Source organism: Bos taurus, chromosome 11 (assembly GCF_002263795.3).
Source record: "Bos taurus isolate L1 Dominette 01449 registration number 42190680 breed Hereford chromosome 11, ARS-UCD2.0, whole genome shotgun sequence".
Taxonomy (NCBI): Eukaryota; Metazoa; Chordata; class Mammalia; order Artiodactyla; family Bovidae; genus Bos; species Bos taurus.
Genome location: NC_037338.1, coordinates 104,259,196 through 104,279,447, shown reverse-complemented (window position 1 = coordinate 104,279,447; position 20,252 = coordinate 104,259,196). Strand labels below are relative to the sequence as shown.

At 60.7% G+C, this 20,252-nt stretch overlaps 4 protein-coding genes across 11 annotated transcripts in view; 2 read left to right on the top strand and 2 right to left on the bottom strand.

Moving 5' to 3' along the window:
- Nucleotides 1–4,251, bottom strand: part of STKLD1 (serine/threonine kinase like domain containing 1) — a 28,086-nt gene extending 23,835 nt beyond the window's left edge. For 2 of the 4 annotated variants that reach the window (XM_059891898.1, XM_059891899.1), the window contains exon 1: nucleotides 325–566. In XM_059891898.1, the coding sequence (XP_059747881.1) occupies nucleotides 325–489 (165 nt within the window). In that variant the 5' untranslated portion in view covers nucleotides 490–566. Of the gene's footprint in view, nucleotides 1–324; nucleotides 567–1,696 lie in introns of those variants that run through there. The other 2 variants (XM_059891900.1, XM_024999652.2) reach the window with 2 other exon arrangements.
- On the top strand, nucleotides 702–12,326 carry SURF4 (surfeit 4). 3 transcript variants are annotated; one of them, NM_001102509.1, is given in 6 exon segments: nucleotides 702–919; nucleotides 7,551–7,737; nucleotides 8,283–8,359; nucleotides 8,863–8,906; nucleotides 9,271–9,457; nucleotides 10,025–12,326. In NM_001102509.1, coding segments are annotated over 6 exon segments (810 nt in total). In that variant the 5' UTR covers nucleotides 702–871; the 3' UTR covers nucleotides 10,292–12,326.
- SURF2 (surfeit 2) lies at nucleotides 12,230–16,218 on the bottom strand. Its single transcript, XM_002691621.7, has 6 exons — nucleotides 16,119–16,218; nucleotides 15,867–16,021; nucleotides 14,555–14,658; nucleotides 13,560–13,748; nucleotides 13,225–13,391; nucleotides 12,230–12,673 (listed from the first exon to the last, which is right to left on the bottom strand). The coding sequence occupies exons 1-6, from the start codon at nucleotides 16,194–16,196 to the stop codon at nucleotides 12,590–12,592; spliced, it is 777 nt and encodes a 258-aa protein (XP_002691667.2). The 5' UTR covers nucleotides 16,197–16,218; the 3' UTR covers nucleotides 12,230–12,589.
- An 87-nt stretch (nucleotides 16,219–16,305) lies between these two features.
- SURF1 (SURF1 cytochrome c oxidase assembly factor) lies at nucleotides 16,306–20,062 on the top strand. Of its 3 annotated transcripts, none has more exons than XM_015473706.3 (9): nucleotides 16,306–16,400; nucleotides 16,497–16,548; nucleotides 17,441–17,574; nucleotides 17,655–17,737; nucleotides 18,379–18,570; nucleotides 19,280–19,352; nucleotides 19,430–19,592; nucleotides 19,723–19,804; nucleotides 19,902–20,062. In XM_015473706.3, the coding sequence occupies exons 1-9, from the start codon at nucleotides 16,326–16,328 to the stop codon at nucleotides 19,990–19,992; spliced, it is 945 nt and encodes a 314-aa protein (XP_015329192.1). In that variant the 5' UTR covers nucleotides 16,306–16,325; the 3' UTR covers nucleotides 19,993–20,062. The 3 variants fall into 3 exon arrangements, with proteins under 3 accessions (XP_015329192.1, XP_010808858.1, XP_059747884.1); XM_010810556.3 differs by having other exon boundaries at nucleotides 19,885–20,062; XM_059891901.1 differs by having other exon boundaries at nucleotides 16,306–16,548.
- Nucleotides 20,063–20,252: the final 190 nt, after the last annotated feature.

Sequence of the window (20,252 nt, the reverse complement as noted above, 5' to 3'; positions counted from 1 at the left end):
CGTGTCCAGCACTTTGCAGCCCCCGTGGACGGTAGCCCACCAGGCTCCTCTGTCCATGGGATTCTCCAGCCAAGAATACTGGAGTGGATTGCCGTGCCCTCCTCCAGGGGATCTTCCCCACCCACCGATCGAGCTGGGGTCCCTCGCATTGCGGGGCGGATTCTTGACCAGCTGAGCCACCAGGGAAGCCCTGGGGGCCACAGGGACTGTGACCGTTAAACCGGTAGGAGCTGGGGGTAATGGCCACATGGCCGGGTCCTGGGCTCGGGCCTGACCATCGGCCCCTCGTCGTCCCCGCCTATTCGCCAGGGGACCGCTCGGCACCTGGTACTTTTCCATGGGGTCTTCAGGGAAAGACTCGGCCTCCCTGTCCCTCCGCGGGGCACTGGGGTGCACCTCTGGCCCGAGCCGCAGTCGGACCCCGGACTGAGCATGCGCAGTGTGGTCTGCGTCCGGTGTGCGCCCATCCCCCACCCGGGGGGCTCCCATCAGCCCCCGGGCGCTCGTTTGCCGACCCGGGCCCTCTCTGCCTGAACCGCGCTGGCTGCTGCGTCCTTTCAGCCGGCCGGCCCTCAGGGGCGGGGCCTCGCGCGGGGAGGGCGGGGCCTGAACGCGGCGGGGAGGGCGGGGCCTGGGTGCGGTGGGCCGCGCGCGGCCCCTTTAAGGCGCGGCCGGGGCGGGCCCCGCGGCGCGGCCCCTTTAAGGCTTGGCCTACGTGGCAGCCGCTGGAGCCGCGGACGCGGAGCGAGGCCGGCCGCTGGGTACTTCCTGTGGAGGCCGCAGCGGGCGCGGGCGCCGACGGGCCGAGCGCCGAGGGAGCGAGCGAGCGAGCGAGCGAGCGAGCGAGCGAGCCGAGCCTCCCGCCGCCGCCATGGGCCAGAACGACCTGATGGGCACGGCCGAGGACTTCGCCGACCAGGTGCGGCCTGCGGGCCCGTCCGCCCGGGGCGCCCCCCCCACCGGCCCTCCTGTCGGGCCCCCGGCCTGGGTGTCTCCGGGGCCCCGCCCGTGCCCCGCGGAGCCGGCCCCCGGCCCCCGGGCCGCCCCGAGGCCTGGCCGGGCCCCTCCCGATGCCCTCGCCGGGATCGCCCCCCCTCCCCCAGCCGGGCCCTGCCTCCCGGCCTCGCCGCCTGCCCGGGCCGGGGCACCCCCAAACTCGGCCTCGGGGGCCCAGCCCGCCCTTGCGCCGTCTGCGCGCCGGGGCGCCCTGGGTGTGTTCCCCGGGCCCGGGCTTCGGGCGCCCGGCTCTGTGGGCCTGTCCTCCCTTCCTGATCCGGCCCGGCTCGTTCTAGACGCCGAGGGGCGCCAGCGGCTGTCTCCCCGCCTCCCGAGAAGGGGTCTGAGGCCCCGGGGTGGGATGGGGGATGTTTGGGGAGCGTCCTCGCCTTTCTGCACCGCTGGGTGGTCTCTGCACGCTTGTCCTTCCACTGGGCACTCTTAGGGGGCGGGTCCTGAACAGGGGGGTTGGTCAGACCGAGGCCTGAGGGGGTCCTCCGGGTGGAAAGGGGGGCGCCCTGGTAGGCATCCCCGCTGCAGAAAGCCACGGCACTGATTCTTTGCTCTGTCCCAGACGTCTTGGGTCACGGGGTCCCTTTGACCCTTCCCTTCCATCTTCCTTCCCTGTCTGGACTCTGCCCCGCGATGAAATGAATGGATATCTGTCTGTACATACAGCTGGGGGGAGGGGGACGCCTACCTTCCTGTTCGGGAGTCCAGGAGTGTCCAGGTGGCATTCCTAGCAACAGGGAAGCGGCCCTTGAAACAGGCCACTGAGTCACTGCTAAAGGTGTTCAGAAACTAGACGGACTGAACCAGGTCCTGCCAAGGGGACAGAGCTCTCCCGCCGTCTCCTTCGACCAAGCGTGGCCCGGAGACCATGGTGGTGATTCTTCAGACGTGTGCCTTCTGCTTCTGAAAGTGTCCCGTTATGTCTACAGACTATAGGAGGAGCTGCGGCTGGCCCAGCCACCATGCTCTCTTTGGTTTACTTAATGGGTGTGTGGCTTTGTCCGAGTTAAAAGTAGTGAGCTTTAGGTTTCTGTTTTTATGGGGGTGGTTATAATTCATCATACTCCAAGGCTGGGCTCTCTGGAAGGTGTGTGTGAGAGAGAGAGAGGTTTAAACAGTAGTTAAGCGAGCTGTTTTCTAATCGGTTATTGGTGAGCAAGGTTTCCTGTTGCTCCCCTGACGGATGAGATCTCTCTAGCGTGGCCTCCCCATTGGGTTCTCCCAGCCCCACTTTCCTGTGAGCTGCTTATGGTATAAAACTGTGGGGCTAAAACCGTCAACTTGAAGAAATGTTTTTCCCTCAGGTCACGATTTTGTTTACAATCTAAAAATTGTATCCCTTGCAAAAACAATTTGTATAGAAAGCGCTCAAAAACCAAGCCAGCCGACATTGTCGGCTTTCGCTGACATGATTTTAGTGACCCAGTTTTGTTTCCCCAAGTAGCCGCTATCTAAGAAGACAGCTCGATTCAGCCATGGTAGCTGTGAGAGCCTCGTACACTCTCTGCAGCCCGGAAAAACCCCAGTTTTGCAAGTGAATTTCATAACTGAATCTAGATAAAATGTCTCCACTCAAGTCGCTGCCAACTATCAAATGATAAACCCTCCTCCTGCCAAAAAAAAAAAAAGACTATCTTTACGTAATCCTTTCTTTTTTTTTTTCTCCATGCATTTTGTTTGCTTTAAATGAAAGAAGCAGAATCTTGGAACTGGAAAGGCCCTCGAGGGGCACACAGGATCAACCTGTACTGGTTTCACTGCTGAGGCTCCTGGGGCCACAGCCCCAGGCAAAGCCCACAGGCAACACGCTTCTCAGGCCTGCTGTTTTTCTGTAAGAGAGCACACTGCCTAAGATCTGGAAAAACAAGGTCACATCTACGGGTCAGGGCAGGTTCCTTCAGTCAGTTTTTGAGGGCCAGAGCCCACCTTGGTGGTGACAGCTGTCCACAGACACCTCCGTGCCCTTCCGTAGGAGGGTGGGGCAGGAGCTGCTTCTGCCACCTGGCCTGGTGTGAGAGAAAGGCATGGACAGGTGACGGGGTGCAGAGCAAAAGTGATGGCTTCCTGTGGACAGAATCTGGCCAGGCTGGGCTGGTGCTTTTGTTTTTTGACATCGATCCACGTAGTGTTAAAACAGCTGCCAACAGTAAAGGTGCAGAGAGTCTGGGCTTTTAAGATGAAAATGATCTCACTTGCAGGGATTGGGGAAGTGTCATGACAGTCACTGATGTGACCAATAAATATAAACATGACATGCGTGGCTTTTCCAACCTCATTTTCAGAAAACAAAAGCAAAAATGAGGGACAGAAGGTCAGCCAGAAGTCAGCAGGGTCTCAGAAGGGCCATGTGTCCCCTGAGAGCTATGACGGTAATCTGGAATCTTCGATGCTCCGGCATAGGGCCAGGCCATCCGTGCACACTGCTTGTGTTGCTCGAGGGTCCCGGGAGCTTGGGCCACAGCACTTGCATCCAGATGCAGAGAGGGAGGTCTGTGTGGCCTTGCGCGGCATGTGGTGGCCCACCACGCTGAGTCGGCGAGCTGCGACCTTCCTCCGGGCCTGCAGAGACACTAGTGCGGGTGAGTGGTCTGGCGCCCTGCGGCCAGCAGGCTCAGCTGCCTCTTTGGCATCAGGCTCCTTGCCCTGGGTGGCAGGGACAGCGTCCTCCTGCTGGAGAAAGTGCTGAGAGAGCTGTCTGTGGAAGCTGGCATTCGGAAGCCATCTGAGCCTGGGTCTGAAGGGGCCAGAGACTAATGAACTCAGCAATCCAAAATGACGCCCGTCCCCTGCAGCTGAGACTCAGGGCCAGGCTGCAGGCTATGACTCCTAAGCACATTTGCCCCAGTAAATAGGAGTGTTAGCACTTAATGGGCTGTGTCACCAAGGTGACAGATAAGCCGCATGAGGCCTTGCTTTCCGTGTGGCCTTTGGTATTTCCACCTGTCCCCTGGCAGGACAGAGCCAGTCCTGGGAGCTCACACCTCCAGGAGCTCCCTTTGGCCTCGGGTCAAGTGCTGGGGAGCAGGGCATGGCTCTGGTGGGACACTGAGCCGGGCCTCCGTAGCCCCCAGGTCTCGGGGCTGTGCCTTAACCCCGCGTGGAGCCACTGGTGTGGGTAGGGTTTGGGACAGCGCTGGGTGGCTTCTCTGTGTTCTCCGCCTGTTCCTTTGTCATCCCTCCCCCACAAGGGCTTCCGGCCTTACACCAAAAAGGAGCGGGGAGAGGGCAGAGAGGAGCCGGCTGACTCACTGCTGTCCTCTGCTCTGACCTCAGACAGGAGGTTCTGAGAAGGCACCCTGCCTCCCTACCTCTTGGGGAGCGGGGTGGAGGCGCGGGCTTGGGGGCAGGGGCAGCGGGGCTTATCCCGGAAGGCCATGAGCAGCCTGGCACTGCTCCTGTCTCAGTGGCGCTGTGTCCCACTGGCTTCAGTAGGGAAGCCAGGCCATCTCTCCAGCCCAGGGCTGATCGACACCTCTTCCTGGACATCCAGGCGCTGCGTGGCCTTACAGAGCACTCAGGGAGACTCACTGGGGGTCTGGGGGCCCTGGTGGATGCGCCCCTGTGAGTCACCGGGCTCAGGTACCAGCCCTGACTCAGCCTGATTGGCCGGAGGTCACTGGCCACAGGCTCTAATCTTCTGGGGTGTGCAGGCTCGGAGTGGCCCTGGAGAAGGGCAGCCCCAGTTCTCAGGGTGCACGAAAGCCTGACCTGCCTCTGCCTGCAAGTTCTCATAAACCAAGAGTTGCAGCCTGCTTTCCTCAAGTCCCTTTTGTCCTGAACACCCAGAGAGAGTGGGTTTCCCTGTGTTCTGTGGGAGCTGCAGATGGCTGTGTGACGTGATGGCCGTGTCCCAGAGCCACGTCCCAGGTTGGGTACAACTGCTGCTTCAATCCCTGCTGCTCGGAAACCACAGCCCCGTGTATGGAAACCTTAGCTCTGTAGGTGAGTCCTCAGATGGGGTCTTGCTTAGGACCCATATGTCACGCTGGACCGTAAGATTCCTGTGAAAGGCCTGCCCCCCAGAGGGTGACAGACCCTGTCCCTTGCCCTGCAGGCCCTGCCCACTCAGCATCTCCTTCCGGCCTTCCCATCGTGATCCTCTGTCTGGGCACAGCGTGCACTGCCCGTGACCACTGGGTGCGTGGGCCACAGTCAGCCCCTGCCCTCGGGGCCCATGGTGTGTGCAGGAGGCCAGCTTAGCGTGAGCACCGGCCGGGTGGCCTCTGGGGGCCTGCTTCAGGGGCTCCTCGGCCGTGCCAGGGGGACGCTGTCTGCAGCAGCACAGCGTGGGCCCAGGGACCGGGCGCCGAGAGCATAGTGTGTGCAGGCGAGGCGCACATCGGGTCTGCTCTCACTCTGTCCCCCCGGCTGCCTTCCTCCGTGTTCAGTCCAAACAGGTGCTCACTAGAGGGTGGCTGGTCTCAGAGAGGCCCTGGATCGGCCTGACATAAAACAGCCCCAAACCTAGCCCACGCCGTTGTTTAGCTGCTAAGTCACGTCCAGCTGTTTGCGACCCCATGGCTGTAGCCCACCGGGCTCCTCTGACCATGGGATTTCCCAGGCAAGAATACTGGGGTGGGTGGGTTGTCATTTCCTTCTCCAGGGGATCTTTCTAACCCAGGAATTGAACCCACGTCTCCTGCATTGGCAGGTGGATTCTTTATCACTGAGATGTGCTTAGTTGAGAGCACAGATACCTGAATTTTTGCAGTGTTTTCTAACTCAGAGATGTCTGTCTTGGCATGTCTGCACTCTGAGGAAGGAGTGAATTACCTGTCCAAAGAGAACTTCTCTCCGCCGCTCTCTAATCCCCATGACCCAGACACTCAAATTAAGAGCGCAGACGTGTCATGGAGGCTTTAAACACCGCCTCCGTCTTGAGGTTTAGGGGCCAGTGGAGGCGAGTCGGCCCCCGCCTGGGATTCACAGTCCACACTGCCCTCCCGGCAGGCTGTGCCAGCCTCATATGGCTTTCCCCAGGTTTCAACACTCTGCTGAGGCCTGTGTTGTTGCCAGGGCTCCTTGGCTGGTGGCTGGGCCTACCAGGCTGGGTGATTACCCCGTTGCTGGGTGTTTTGATTCAGGCCCTGAGGCAGAAACGGGCGGGTGTGTGGCCTCCGCTGTTCCCACAGCTCCTGATCTGAAGTGCTTCTACCCTACGTGGACTCCAGAGTTCATGTAGGTGTATTTGGGATCTCTTTTTTTTTTTTCCTTTTAAAGACAAGGTCCATTGTCCTCTTTTTTCCTCTGCTTATTAAAGTTGGAAAGAATCTTCACGACTGTTAACCCAGTGGTCCTCACTTTGTAGGATAGTAGAGACCCCCGCCCCCACCAGAGCATTCACGCAGCTTGTCCACAGCGCGTGGCCATCGGGGTCAGAGCCAGGGTGAAAGCACCGGCCGTCAGCCTCAGCCCCGGGCCCGCCTGCTCGCCTGTCTGCGCATCTCCCTCTCCCACTGGGACTCTGGTGCGATTCCGTGGGGGTCAGGGGCCAAGCAGATGCGGGCAGAAGTGACGCCTTGGGGCCCAGGCTCTGGGACCTGGAGAGGGTGGACACCTGGCTTGTCACCCCTCTGTCCTCAGGCCAGGCTGCTGTGGCCCAGAGCCCGGGGGAGGGGAGGCGTCTCTGTGCTGACTAAGCCAGAACAGACAACTAAAGGTTGGTCTACACAGCTGGCGGCTTGCTAACCATGGTGGACGGCTTTAGCAGCGCCTAGGACTTTCAGTCAGCTTTTCAAAACACCAAAGCGGAAGAAACGCTCCCAGGCACACCGTCTTCTATCTCAGCAGCAGGTTGGCAGCCTCAGAGGTTGTGACACTCAGTGTCCCTTCGAGGGGTCAGATTCATGGGTGCCCTTCGGACTCTGGCTGCTGACACACAAGTCACGTGGGCGGGCACCCGATCTTTCTCCCCAGTTCCTGCTGTTACCGGGTATCACAGGGCGTCTTTCCCTTTGTCTCTCCGCTTTGAGCGCTTGGTAAGAGAAGGTGCGTGTGGTTCACCCGAATGACACTCGCGCCTCGGTTTCGAGTTGCGTGTGTGTTTCTTAGTCAGCCATCGTAAATGGCCTGGCTGGCACGGGGCAGGAGGAAGCTGTGTCTGCAGGCATTGCTGGCTGTCACCGTGGGAGCAGGGCTGTCCCAGCAGCTCGAGGGTAGCGAGGCCAGGCAGGTTCTCACTTCGTGGATGCCCCGAGACGGACCCTGGGCACATGCCGGGGCAGCAGTTCTGCAGTGGAGAGACCCTGGGCCAGCGCGCCGCCGAGGCCCACCGAGTCTGTCATGGGCCAGCCTGGCTTCCCACGCCCTTGACTGAGGTGGGCGTGCTGTCGTGCAGCAGTTGCACATGCGATGACAGTAGTTGACACGCACACGCCGGCTGAAACGACAGAGGAGGAGGTCGGGGGCCGGATGGAGGTCTCCCTCACCTCCAGGCAGGGTGCCCGGACCGCGCCCCCGCCCCCTGGGCAGTGCTGGGAGCGGGCGACAGGCCTCCCCCCACCCCGTCCCGCCGCCCTCACTGTGGCTTTCCCGGCCTGCAGTTCCTGCGCGTCACGAAGCAGTACCTGCCGCACGTGGCACGCCTCTGCCTCATCAGCACGTTCCTGGAGGACGGCATCCGCATGTGGTTCCAGTGGAGCGAGCAGCGGGACTACATTGACACCACCTGGAACTGCGGCTACCTGCTGGCCTCCTCCTTCGTCTTCCTCAACCTGCTCGGACAGCTGAGTGAGTGGCGCCCGTGCCCCCGCGGGTCTCCCGGGCGGCGGGGTCTCCCGGGCAGCGGCCTGCGACCCGCTCCCCCCAGCAGGGCGCCAGGTGGGCCTGGGAGCAGGCCCTCCCGGCCCTCGGCTGGCTGCCCTGTTTAGTCCTGGCCGCATTGCTTTGCGGCCCTGGGCTCAGTGACCGGAGCAGGAGGTGCAGGGCACTGGGGGGCGGCCAGTGAGGAGCCGAGGCACCCCGAACCCGGGGTCTGGGAGGGTGACAGCGGCAAACAGAGAAGGGCGGGCCTGGGTCACCGGTGCGGCCACGTGGCTTCGGGCCTGGCTCCCGCGACCGTCCCGTGTCCTCGGGGCACAGGGCAGGACTGCAGCTCCCTGCAGAGCTCCTGTAACACGCCGACTCTAGCCAGGAGGGCGCGTTCTGGACCAGGGCTTTGGATAGGTAGAGGCCATCCCCGCCAGAGGCTGCTTTTGGCTTGGGGTGGGTGGCTGGGCTGCCGCGGCGCCAGCAGCCAGTGCAGGGCTGCAGCCCTGACCTCAGCCCCCTTGCAGCCGGCTGCATCCTGGTGCTGAGCAGGAACTTCGTGCAGTACGCCTGCTTTGGGCTCTTTGGCATCATCGCGCTGCAGGTGAGTGGTCTCCCTCCTCTCTCCTTGCTTAGAGCCGAGCCCCTGGGGCAGAGGCCGTGAGGACTCGGCCCCACTCCCCTTCAGCCCGCTTGTGTCTGCCTGGAACTGCTTGGGGCCGAGCTCCGGGCTTCCACCGTTGTCCACTTCCCCAAGTTCCTTGTGACAAGGCAGCAGGTCAAAGGATTCTCTACTTCACAGAGAACGCGTAGCTACTCATGAAATGTTTAGCTCACATTTCACCCGGATTGGGTTTGTCCTCCAGAACCATCTGGGCCCAGCTCTGAGGAAGCAAGGGCTTGTTGACAGGTCCGGGCCACCACCCACCCCAAGGGACGCTGAGCCCGTTGCTGAGTTTGGGGCTGTTGATGTCCCGAAAGGGTTTTGTCTGTCTGGTTATTTAGATTTCTCATGTGTGTTGGAAGAATTGCCTGATGCTGTTAATTCTGTAGAAACAAATTTGTCTGGAAACGCTGAGACTGCAGTTTGCTTTCCTCTTCCCTCAGACGATCGCCTACAGCATTTTATGGGACTTGAAGTTTCTGATGAGGTAGGCAGCTTCTGCTTGGTGGCTAGTGTATCTCTTCGTGTCTCTAAAGTCAGTAGCTGTTGGTGGAAGTGAGTTTCTCTGGGTCAAAACCATGCTTCTTAGACTCTGTAGCGAACGTTGGTGAGGCCTTTTCCTCCCCATCCCCGAACCCCGAGAACACAGGTGAGAACCCCACGTCTCACGAGGGCTCACGGGTCCAGGGGGAGTGCTGGTCAGCAGGAGAGCCCGGCGCAGGCCCCGCAATGGGTGCAGATGTCCATGGGGGTCAGCGGGGTCCCCTTCCTGCTGGGGCCTCTGGCCCTGTCCGCCCGGCACTGGTGGGGCCGGGGGGCCTGAGCGACTGCTGTGGGGGTGTGTCCCGCAGGAACCTGGCCCTGGGAGGAGGCTTGCTGCTGCTGCTGGCTGAGTCCCGATCCGAAGGCAAGAGCATGTTCGCGGGCGTCCCCACCATGCGTGAGAGCTCCCCCAAGCAGTACATGCAGCTCGGAGGCCGAGTCCTGCTGGTCCTGATGTTCATGACGCTGCTCCACTTTGACGCCAGCTTCTTCTCGGTACGTCTCCCCGGTTGAGTCCCGACCTTCTGGAAGGGCGCTGCCCCCTCCTCTGCATGCTGCACACCGCCGAGGGGCCGTCAGATGGGACCTTGACACTGCCGAGTTCTTGGGGCCAGGAAGCTGCCCTGGCCTTGCCGCAGGGCCCCTCCAGCTGGGGATGCAGGCTCCCAGCGCGCACACCTGCAGCTTCCAGGCACGCTCGCCTGCAGCGGGCACTGTCTGCACACGGGGGGTCGGGGCTGCAGAGTCGAAGGCTTCATCCTTGGCCCTAGGAGCTCATAGAGCCGGGGCCCTGGCTGGGCAGGGTCCCCAGGAGGGCTCTTGGCACTGGGGGCAGGGAGTGGTTGGTCCTGAGCAGCTCCGGGGAGTGTGGTCCCAGGGTCAGCCGTGAGTGAGTCCCGCTAATAACCCTGCCTGTGAACTGCAGACCTCTCTCCGTCCCGAGTTACTCCACCCTGGCGCGAGGCCCGCAGGGACGCGGGCAGCTGGAACCGGCCGGCACATCAAACAGGACACGTCTCTTCTTCACGTTCATTCTCATTCCATACCTTTCGACCTATGCAGATCCTCCAGAACATCGTGGGCACGGCTCTGATGATTTTGGTGGCCATCGGCTTTAAAACCAAGCTGGCCGCCTTGACTCTTGTCGTCTGGCTGTTTGCCATCAACGTGTACTTCAATGCCTTCTGGACCATTCCCGTCTATAAGCCCATGCACGACTTTCTCAAGTACGACTTCTTCCAGACCATGTCGGTGATCGGAGGCTTGCTCCTGGTGGTGGCCCTGGGCCCCGGGGGTGTGTCCATGGACGAGAAGAAGAAAGAATGGTAACGGAGTCCTCCCTGCCTGGCTGGGACCCGCGGCCGTCGAGGACTGGTTCAGGGTGGATTTGAGTAACTGCCAGCATCTCCTGTACCCTCTTTCCTTCCCTCCCTTGGTAAAGGCACAGATGTTTTGAGAACTTTATTTGCAGACACCTGATCGTTAATGGCTAAACCTGCTAAGGACCCACAGCCTGGCACCTGACTATGTGGAGCCGGCCGGCCCAGGCCAGCGCCCCCGCCCCGGGGCAGGGCCTGGCTTGTTGGAGTGAGCATCTTGCTTGGCTGTGGCCTGTCAGCCCAACTTTTTTTTTTTCTTTTTTGGGGTGGGGGACCTTGAAGCTGTACTGTGAGCAGATACATTTGTGTATCATTCAAAGCAGTCTCCCTTTTTTTTTTTTTGAAGTTTACCTTTTTAGCTAACTACTCAATGATCTGGGGTGGCCCAGCCCAACATCACACTGGTTCAGGCCCGCACCAGTGCCTTCCCCGTGGGCTCCGCCCTGCGCTGTGATCCTCTTATAGGGCCGGTGAGAGCGTGTAGAGAAACCCCAGACCCCAAGAATAAGGCAGTATTAGAGCAGCAGCCAAAACTGCGGTTTACGGCCAGGGCGTTCCTCAGAGAAGTGGCTGGGGTCGGTGCGGTTTCCGCAGGGTGCTGCCTGGGAGCGCAAGGGGCTCATAGTTGGGGACGAGGCCCTCAAAGGCCGCCTGGAGCCCGCAGGGGCCGGAACCCAGGCCTGGCAGCATGTGTGGGCCTTATTGGTGCCCGCATGCCCAGATGGGGAGCAGCCGCCACTGCAGGCAGGGCTGGACCGGAGCGGGTGCTCAGACCAGTTACCTCAGGCCGACCTGTCCCAGAGCCGCAGCCGGCGCCCACTGCCCAGCGCCCCTGGCCCACTCGCTCCCTGCCCTCACGAGGCCGCTGCTTGCTCAGATTGTCTATTTGCTATGCTGAATGCAGCCCCAGTTACTTTTTACGATCTGTGATGCCTTACCGATTGGATCTTGATCCTGTATTTAAAGTTTTCTAACATTGCCTTATACTGTGTTTCTCTTCTTGGGGGTGGGGCCGTGAGCTCTTCTCGCTGTTCTTCACTCGTCCACCTGGTAGCAGAGGCCATGAGGTGACGGCAACCCCTATGCCGCCCCGGGTCCTCCTGGGGCCAGGCCCTCCGAGGTCTCACAAGACTTGCCTTGGAGCGGGCCCCATCTTCTCTGGATTCATCTGCTAGGGGTGCGAGCCTGACCCAAGGGCCTTTCCTGGGGCTTCTGGGGCCCATCCTGAACCCAGATCCACATGGACCTTCGTGTTGAGCCAGGGTGAGGGGAGCAACCCCCACCCCGACCCACTCAAGCCCCTGGCCAGCTTCACAGGGCAGGGGGAGGCTGGCTCTTACTCACTGGAGCTGCTAGAACCTTCCCTACAGTCTGGACCCAGCTAACCTGAGGGGAGCCATTGCCACCTTTCCAGCACCACCCATGTGCCCCCACCCACCCCTAGGCCCCCACTACAGAGGTTCCTTATAGCCCACCCCCAGGAGCCCACTTCCCTACTCCCCAAGTATTTACAAGGATGGAGGGCTTTCTACTTCCGTCCCTGGGGTGCTCCCACGTGAAGGGGGTTCTGACTCTGTCTCAGTCTAGGCAGGGTGGTCTCTCTCAGCGCACCCCCACCCAGTTACCCCAGCCTCCCGGCCCCAGGGAACAGCCCACTTGGCTAGGCCGCAGCTGCTCTGTGGCTGTTTTTGGCAGGGTACAGTTTCTGGTTTGTACAAACTGAGACTGACCCCTGGTGGTCCCCAGTCCACCTCCCCTGTCCCTGAGTGGGCTAGTGTTCGGGGCAGGGGTAGACGCTTATGTAAGAAGAAAAGGACCTATTAAATTGGTTTTAGCAAAAAGAATTTCTGAAAAAAAAAACAAACTTTTTTTTGCTCTCTGTGGGAAATAGGTATAAATCTCATGCTGTATTTTATATCTTAGTTGTGTTTGAAAACATTTTGATTTTTGGAGACACGTCAAAATAAATAATGGCATTTGTTGTATGCAGTGTGGTCCTCTGGTGTCCTCCAGCCAGGTGGGGCCTGGCCAGGGCTCTTCGCCGGAGACCACGTCCAGACGGAGGTCTTCCTTCGGGGTCCCTGCTGCTCCCTGGGTGTGGGGTCAGACCCTAGCCGTGCAGGCAGGGGCAGCAAACGAGGAGTGCGTGGAGCAGGTCTTGGGAACTGGATCAGCGGGGACCCTGGCGGGCAGCTTCCGAAGACTTTCAGAATTCTCTCAAGATGTCTTTTACCCCAGCGACCTTTCATCAACCTGACTGTTTAAAAGAGCTGAAGCTCTTAGGTTTGCGGTGGTGATTTTTGAACTTCTTTTTCAAGGAGCTGGACCGCTTCTGTGGCACAAACGGAGAATTCCCGTCAGCGGGAGCATTCGGACGCAATACCGGGGTGCTGTGAGCCTGCCTCCCAACCCCAGCCTGCAGGGAGGAAGGGGCTTTGGTGGGAACCCCTTGGCAGCTTTCTGCCTGCGGCTTCCGTGACGACTTGGCCGGAGTTAAAAGGCAGCACTCGGACCCCAACCGCACAGCCCTGCCCCGCCCTCTACCAGCCCAGTGCTACGTCACTGACGGAACTTCTTTCCTGCCCCAGTCTCAGAGGTTCCGGGGGCTGTGATCGAGTCCCTTCCTCGAGGTTCCTGCGCAGCGCTCTGGCCGCCCTGCCTTAGACTGCGGGCCCTGAGCCTGCTCCCTGCAGCCCCTTCTGCGTAGGCGCAAACCAGGAAGCAGCCCCGCCCCGACCGCGTAGCCCCGCCAGCGCGTCTTGTATACTGCTGGCTTGAAATTTCAGCTTTTAAAAAAAAGGTATCTGATTTTTTTCTAAAGAAGCTGAAACCCACGGCTATAGGAAGCTGCTGCTGCGCCCGCAGCCCGAGGGCCAGAACTACCTTCCTGCGCTTGAGGACGCGCTCCTGGCCCGCTTCCAGGGCCCTGCTGTCTTCAGGGCCCGGCTCTCGGGGGCACCTCGGCTTCTCATCCTCGTCCTCGGTCAGAAAGTCGTCAGTACTATCCCCAGGCCCAGTCGCTTCTGGGTCCTTCTTGGCGAACAGCTCTGCTGCAGGGGTAGAGGTTGGGGCTGTCTGAGGTCAAGTGCACCACCTGTGCCCAGGGGTCAGCCAGGCGTAGGACCAGAGGCGGACACGCAGCGGGAGGGAGCTGCTTGTGGATGGAACCCGCGGGGGCAGCTGTGACCGAATCCCAAGGACGGGTGGGCGGCGCTTACGCGGGTACAGGTCTGTCATGCTGTCGTCACTGTCGCTCGGGGCGGCGCCGTCATCACTGGACGGGGGCTCCCAAAAGGCTTCTCTAGGACGTGGCGGCCCGTCACCGTCCTGCTGGTCTTCCCTCCTCCTCCTCTTGTGCAGGAGGCAGGCCGGCACGAACTCCACGCCCCGCTCCTGACACTCCTCATCTGCGAGACAGACCGGTAAGCTGCCTGGCTCCCTCGCGCCTCCCCACCGTCCTCCGGCACACAGCTGGGCTCAGCCAGGCCCTGCCACCCTCCTCCCCAGGGAAACGTCAGGAGAGCCTTCAGCTCGGCTCCTCCTGGGAGAGCAGCCAGGTACGTGGGGGTGCAGGCCAGGGACAGGACAGTGGAGACCGAACGGGCCTGGAGCACCCATTCCATCGGCTCCAGCCAGTTTCCAGGAAGCTGTGCCTGGGAGAGTGCCAAGCAGGCACAGGAAGCCACGCCAGCCTGCCACCCGGAGACTGAAGTCCCCTTGAGCACAGCAGCTAGGACCCCTCCCTGGATGGTGCGCTCCATAAAGTCCCGGCTCTAAGCCTCCAGCGCACTCCCATCCAAAGCTGCCAAGACCCTCTGTGGTCTTGTCCCCACCTGCCTTTCTAAGCCCACCTTGCCTGGTGGCACAGTGTCCTACAGAACCACCCCCCCCAGCCAAGCCGAGCACTCTCCCCACAGCCCCTCAAGTCCTGTCTGAAGAGAAACCCTCAGAGAGCCGCCTGTGTCAGGCAGGCCCACTGGGCTCAGCACCACCTTCTTCAGAGCACTTGACCTCACCTGCGCCGCTCTGGAGTCCGCTGCCCGCCCTGCGCTGCCTCTACCATCGCCCTCTCCTCACCGTGCTGGGACTGGGCCTGGTGCACCCACCAAGGGCCACCAAAGGCTGACCGGGCTGCCGTTTCTGCCTTCTAGGGCTGCTGGCCTGGGGAGAGCACACAAGCACCCAGACACCCACGTCCCCCGAGGCTACTTACACTTCCGCAGCGCCCTCTGGTACCGCTGGCCCTGGGTGTGCCTCAGCACGTGCTCCGGGGACTTGTTGATGTGTCTCAGGGTGAGTTTGCAGAACAGCTGGTGCCTAAGGGACAGTTCACAAGCCAGGGTCTAGACCCACAGCTCTCTACCATGACCACGTCTTAGAATCACCACCAGAGAGTATGATGGGGGAGGTCTGCCATGTGGCTTAGGCATCAGGATTCTTCCAAGCTTCCAAGCAACTGCAGCCTGCCACTCCTCCAGACAGCCTCACTGTCCACCCAGCAAACAGGTGTAGACAGCCTGGCCAGCCTCCCCAAACTGCTCCGGCAGGAGAGGCATGTGGACCACTGCTTCACAAAGCGCTGGACAGTGGGACTGTCTGCCACCCCCTTCATCTTGACTACTACTGTCAACCGTGCCCTCTCGGCTAAATCAAAGCTCTCCTTTAAACGAAAGAAGGAAAATGAACACTTTCAGAACCTCAGATGACAAACCACAAGTGTGCCAACCCTCTACGAAGCACACAGGCCCGGGTGGCAAACCTCGTGTTTCCAAAAAGAAAACGAAATATCAACTTCAGATATGCAGATGGTACCACTGTAATACACTACCACCCAGCAGTCATGTATGAATGTGAGACTTGGACCATAAAGAAAGCTAAGTGTGGAGGAACTGATGCTTTTGAATTGTGATGCTCAAGAAGACCTTTGAGAGTCCCTTCTACAGCACAATCAAACCAGTCACTTCTAAAGGAAATCAACCCTGAATATTCACTGGAAGGGCTGATGCTGAAGCTGAAGTTCCAATACTTTGGCCACCTGATGCAAAGAGCCGACTCAGTGGAAAAGACCCTTAAATTGGGAAAGATTCAGAGCAAGGGGAGAAGGGGATGACAGAGGATGAGATGGTTAGCTAGCATCACCGATTCCATGGACATGAATTTGAGCAAACTCCAGGAGATGGTGAAGGACAGAAAAGCCCGGTGCACTGCAGCTCACGGGGTCGCAAAGAGTCGGACACGACTGAGCGACTGAACACACACACATACAGACATGAGCGAGACGGGGGCCTCACTTGGGGTCCCAGGTGACTCACAGCTCCAGAACTCCCACCTGCATCTCAGGTCTCCTATCAGACGGGAGGGTGGGCGCTGCCAGACTGGCCGCATCTCTGAGGAGCGCTCACTCTGCGCAGAGGGGTCGGGGCTCCGGAGTCTACCCAGTCCCGGCCAGACTCAGCACTAGGAACTGTCCCTCCCCGGGCCTCCCCGGCAGTGCCCGGCCGCCCCGCCCCGGTCTGGCCACGTACGGGTTCTTGGTGCTGGGCACGATGTGCGGCTCAAACTCGGCGTAGTCGAAAGCCGGGGAGGCGCGGACCAGCCGCTGGTACTTCTTGCCGCGGGTGTAGACCTGGAGCTCGGGCAGGCGACACGGCAGCTCGTGGCCGGTCAGAGCGCACCGCACCTGCGGGCGGGAGCGCGGCGCGGTCACGGGGTCCGGGCGCTGGGGGTCTCGGGGCCCGCCGTGGGGTTCCCGCACCCCACCCCCGCCCCGCTCCCACCTTGCAGGCGCCGGGCTCCAGCCGCAGGCTCGGGTGCTCGCGCAGAAAGGCGCGCACGTCTGCCGGCAGCTCGCTCATGGCTCGGCGCGCGGAGCTGGGCACCGACCTTCGCCGGAACCACGTGGGCCGGGGGCGGGGCCGGGGGCGGGGCCGAACGGCGCCCGGGAAGCACACGCCTCCAGGGCCCGGAAGTGAGCGGGCGGGGCGATGGCGGCGGCGCGGCAACTGGGGCTCCGCGCTGCGGGTCTGCGGCCGCTCCTGTGCGCGGCGGGCGCGGGGCCGGTGAGCGGGCCGGGGCGGTGCGGCCGGGCGAGGGTGCGGCCGGCCGGGCGCGCCCTCGGAGTGGGCGCGCTCAGCCGGCCCCTCGCGTCTCCGCAGGCCCCGGCCAGCGTCGTCTGGAGGAGCGTCCTGGGGATCGCCCCGCGCGCAGGTGAGTTCTCGGGCAGGGACGCCCCAGGCGCCCCGGGGAACCGTTTCAGTCCGTGCGTCCACTTTGCTGGGGGCGAGGGCGTCGCGATAAGCTCTGAAACTGCCGCCCCAGCCTCGGGAGTCAGACCCTGGGTGCGCGCGCGCTGTTCTCGGTGCTGCCGCCCTCCCACCGCACCCGGCCAAGTGCAGCCACTGCCTGAGGGCCCCTGAGGCTGAGGCGGGGCCGACCCGAGACCGAAGCCGTCTGGGATCCTAAAGGAAAGCATGGCTTATCTGTACAGTTTGCATGTGGTCCCCGAGGTTCAGCAAAGGATGTTTGTGTATAGAGCGCTGTGCACCCTGGAAAGGCGGCTGTAAGTCTACTCCAGGCCTGCCTTTTTTTAACCATCCCTAAGACCTAGGATGCTTTCCGTTGATGGAACTCACGCTCTGAGAGCTTAAAGGTATCTCTTGTGTACGTTTTTCCAACTTTAAATTTATGAGCGATTATCGTTCTGAGAGCTCTGTAAAGCACTCTCCTGAAGTGTATCACGTTCTCTCTCTGCAGAGCATGGGCAAGTCCTTGAGTCTAAGTGACAGGATACGTCTCAGCATGTCCTTGCAGGAAAGCCATGAGGTGGTTCCATGAGTTACCCAGGGTCATGTGGGTGGCAGAGCCAGGCCCTAGTCGCTGGATCTCATTCAGTCGGTGACTGTCCGCTGAATGCGCCGGGCGCTGGGTTTGGAGCGGGCTGGACGCAGGTGCTGCTGGTTGGCTGCGACTGCCCGTGGTGGCCCGGCCCTCCTCCTGTTCCACGTTCTCTCAGGCAGCCAGGGCAGCTTCGAGGAACTGGCCACTCCAGTTTTTCGTTCCAGGGCTTCTGGCCCCATGCCCATGCTGTGACATCTCCTAGGGTTGGCCTGGAGGCCCCGCAGGTGTGGCAGCTCTTCAGCCGAAGCAACTGCCACAAAAACCGAAGATGAGTCCTTCCTCCGCTGGTTTCTGCTTCTCATTCCTGTGACTGCCTTTGGCCTGGGGACGTGGCAGGTAAAGGCTGATGTGGCTCTCCTGGCCCTGAGCCCTTGACCGTGCTGCCGCCCACTTGGGCTTACGCCCTGTGCCCACAGGTCCAGCGTCGGAAGTGGAAGCTACAGCTGATCGCAGAGCTAGAGTCCAGAGTTATGGCCGAGCCCATCCCACTGCCCGCAGAGTGAGTTTGTGTGACTGCCCAGCTGGGGCTGGTCTTGCTCGAGGTCAGCAGCGGGGCCTGGCTGCGGCTTGCCTGGTCCTGCTAGGCTTCTTGTTGACATCCAGCTGCTGCCTGACACACAGGTGTAGAAAGGCCTTTGGGCTTCACCCGTTTCCAGGCCCAGTGTACTGAGGGCTGGCGCAGTGCTGACAGCCTTCCGTAGCAGTAGTTCTTAGGTGGCGGGGTGCAGGCGTCTGTTGCATCTGGACATGAGTGGTGTTTTGAAAATGTGCCTAGTGATTCTCCTGCCTTCCCTCCTTTAAAAGCACTCACCTACAAGGACGGCTGTCATCATGACGCTTCCCATTCAGAGGAGCAGACAGTGGGTCATATTTGCCTTGCAGATGGTTGCTTTGGCCCCTGTTTTACTGAGTTCACACAAGAGTCCACAGCTTTGTTTTTCTTGAAAACGAGAACCTTTTGGCAGCATAGATCCTTGTTCCCACGTGGCTTCCAAGGACTCAGCCCCGCCTAGAGGGCACAGCATGCAGCCCTGCAACCCCCACGGTGCTTGAGCATCGTCTTCTGCTCAGGCCATGGTGGGCGTCGTGGTCTGCAGACCCTCAAGTGGGTCTCGGCTCCCCTTCTCCCACCCCATGTAGCCCAATGGAACTGAAGAACCTGGAGTACAGGCCCGTGAAGGTCAGGGGGCACTTTGACCACTCCCAGGAGCTGTACATGATGCCGCGGACAATGGTGGACCCGGCCCGGGAGGCCCGGGAGGCCGGCCGGCTCTCATCAGCGGCCGAGAGCGGGGCCTACGTGGTCACTCCCTTCCACTGCACTGAGCTGGGGTGAGTGGTGTGGCAGAGGTACTGGTTCCCACGTTCCTTCTCAGCCCCCAGCCCCGGGGAATCCAAGCTACCCAGACAGCTCAACTCCTTGGAGAGTTTGAAATATCATCCTGGTGTCATTAAGACAACTAATTACTGAACTTCTTCTGCGTTGTCGAGCTCCAAAGGGGAAGGAGAATGAAACAGGCCCCTTTGGAGAAAACTGTTTAGTGGCTGACATATTTAGTGATTATGGGGCGACAAGAGGGGCCAGCAGAGGAGCCCCGGCCTTGCGTGGAGGGTTTCGGGTCGGGAGCCTTCCCAGGAGTGTTTGAGTAGGAAGTGGTATGTACTCGGCACCACCCCCACAGCACCGCTTCCCCCCCACCCCCCCAAGATCCAAAACTAGAGCATCAGCCCAAGAAGGAAAACCCAGGGCCTCAGCCTCCGCCTTCTGGTTTTAGGTGCAGGATGGGCCCCAGTGCTGCAGCTAGGGACAGGACAGGGAACTGAGGGCAGGAGTTGAAGGGAGAGGCAGTGGGGAGACGTCCGTCGCTGGCTGTGTCGCAGCAGGCCAAACAGCAGAGGTTGGCGGTGGGGAGGGCGTTACCCAGCTTCCCCCCAACCAGCTCGCTCTGCTTCAGTCTTCCCTGGGGCACCCAGTGACCACTGGTCATCACCTGCATTCAGAACCTCTTCCCTGCCTGAAACAGTGTTCTTACTACTCTAGGATCACCATTCTGGTAAACAGAGGGTTTGTGCCCAGGAGGAAGGTGAATCCAGACACACGGCGTAAAGGCCAGGTGAGGGGCTGGACTGTCCTCTCCCAGAGGAGCCGTCCCAGCTCTGCGGAGACGGCATTTCGCACCTTTCCTCACAGGTTGAGGGAGAAGTCGATCTGGTGGGGATGGTGAGGCTCACAGAGACCAGGAAGCCTTTTGTCCCCGAGAATAACCCAGAGCGGAACCACTGGCATTACCGGGACCTGGAGGCCATGGCCAGGCTCACAGGCGCAGAACCCATCTTTATCGATGCTGACTTCAGTACGTCATGACCAGCACACCCCAATCCCTCCCTCCTCCCCTCCTGTCCTCTACACCCCAGCGTGTGTCGGTGTGTGTCCTTGGCTGAGTGTCCCACAGCCACCGTGAGGACACCCTTGTGTTCCTGCAGAGAGCACAGTCCCTGGAGGGCCCATCGGAGGGCAGACCAGAGTCACCCTGCGGAACGAGCACCTGCAGTACATCATCACCTGGTGAGCCAGGGTCTGGCCTTGCCCCCCACCCCCACCCCCCACCCCAGACCGCGACAGTATGCCCTGCTTTTCAACCCAAGGTACGGACTCTGTGCAGCCACATCATACCTCTGGTGCAAGAAGTTCCTAAGTTGGACTCCTGGTGTGTGAGGAGGTTCGCAGAAGTCAGCCTGTCCCTGAACAACTGAAGCCACTTCAAGAGATTTGGTTTTATGCTGATCACATGCTCTTGGTATAAATAAATCTCCACCACACAAAGTGCCTTTCTTTCCACCCAAACTCCAGTGTACCACCTAAGACAGCTGGAGACACAGACAGGGCCTCCGTGGTGGCGCAGTGGGGAACCCCTGCCGTGAGAAGCCCGCGCACAGCTGGAGTGGCCCCTGCTCGCCAGATAGAGGGCAAAGCGCCACGCAGCAAACGAAAGCAAAACTGATCAAAGCATTGC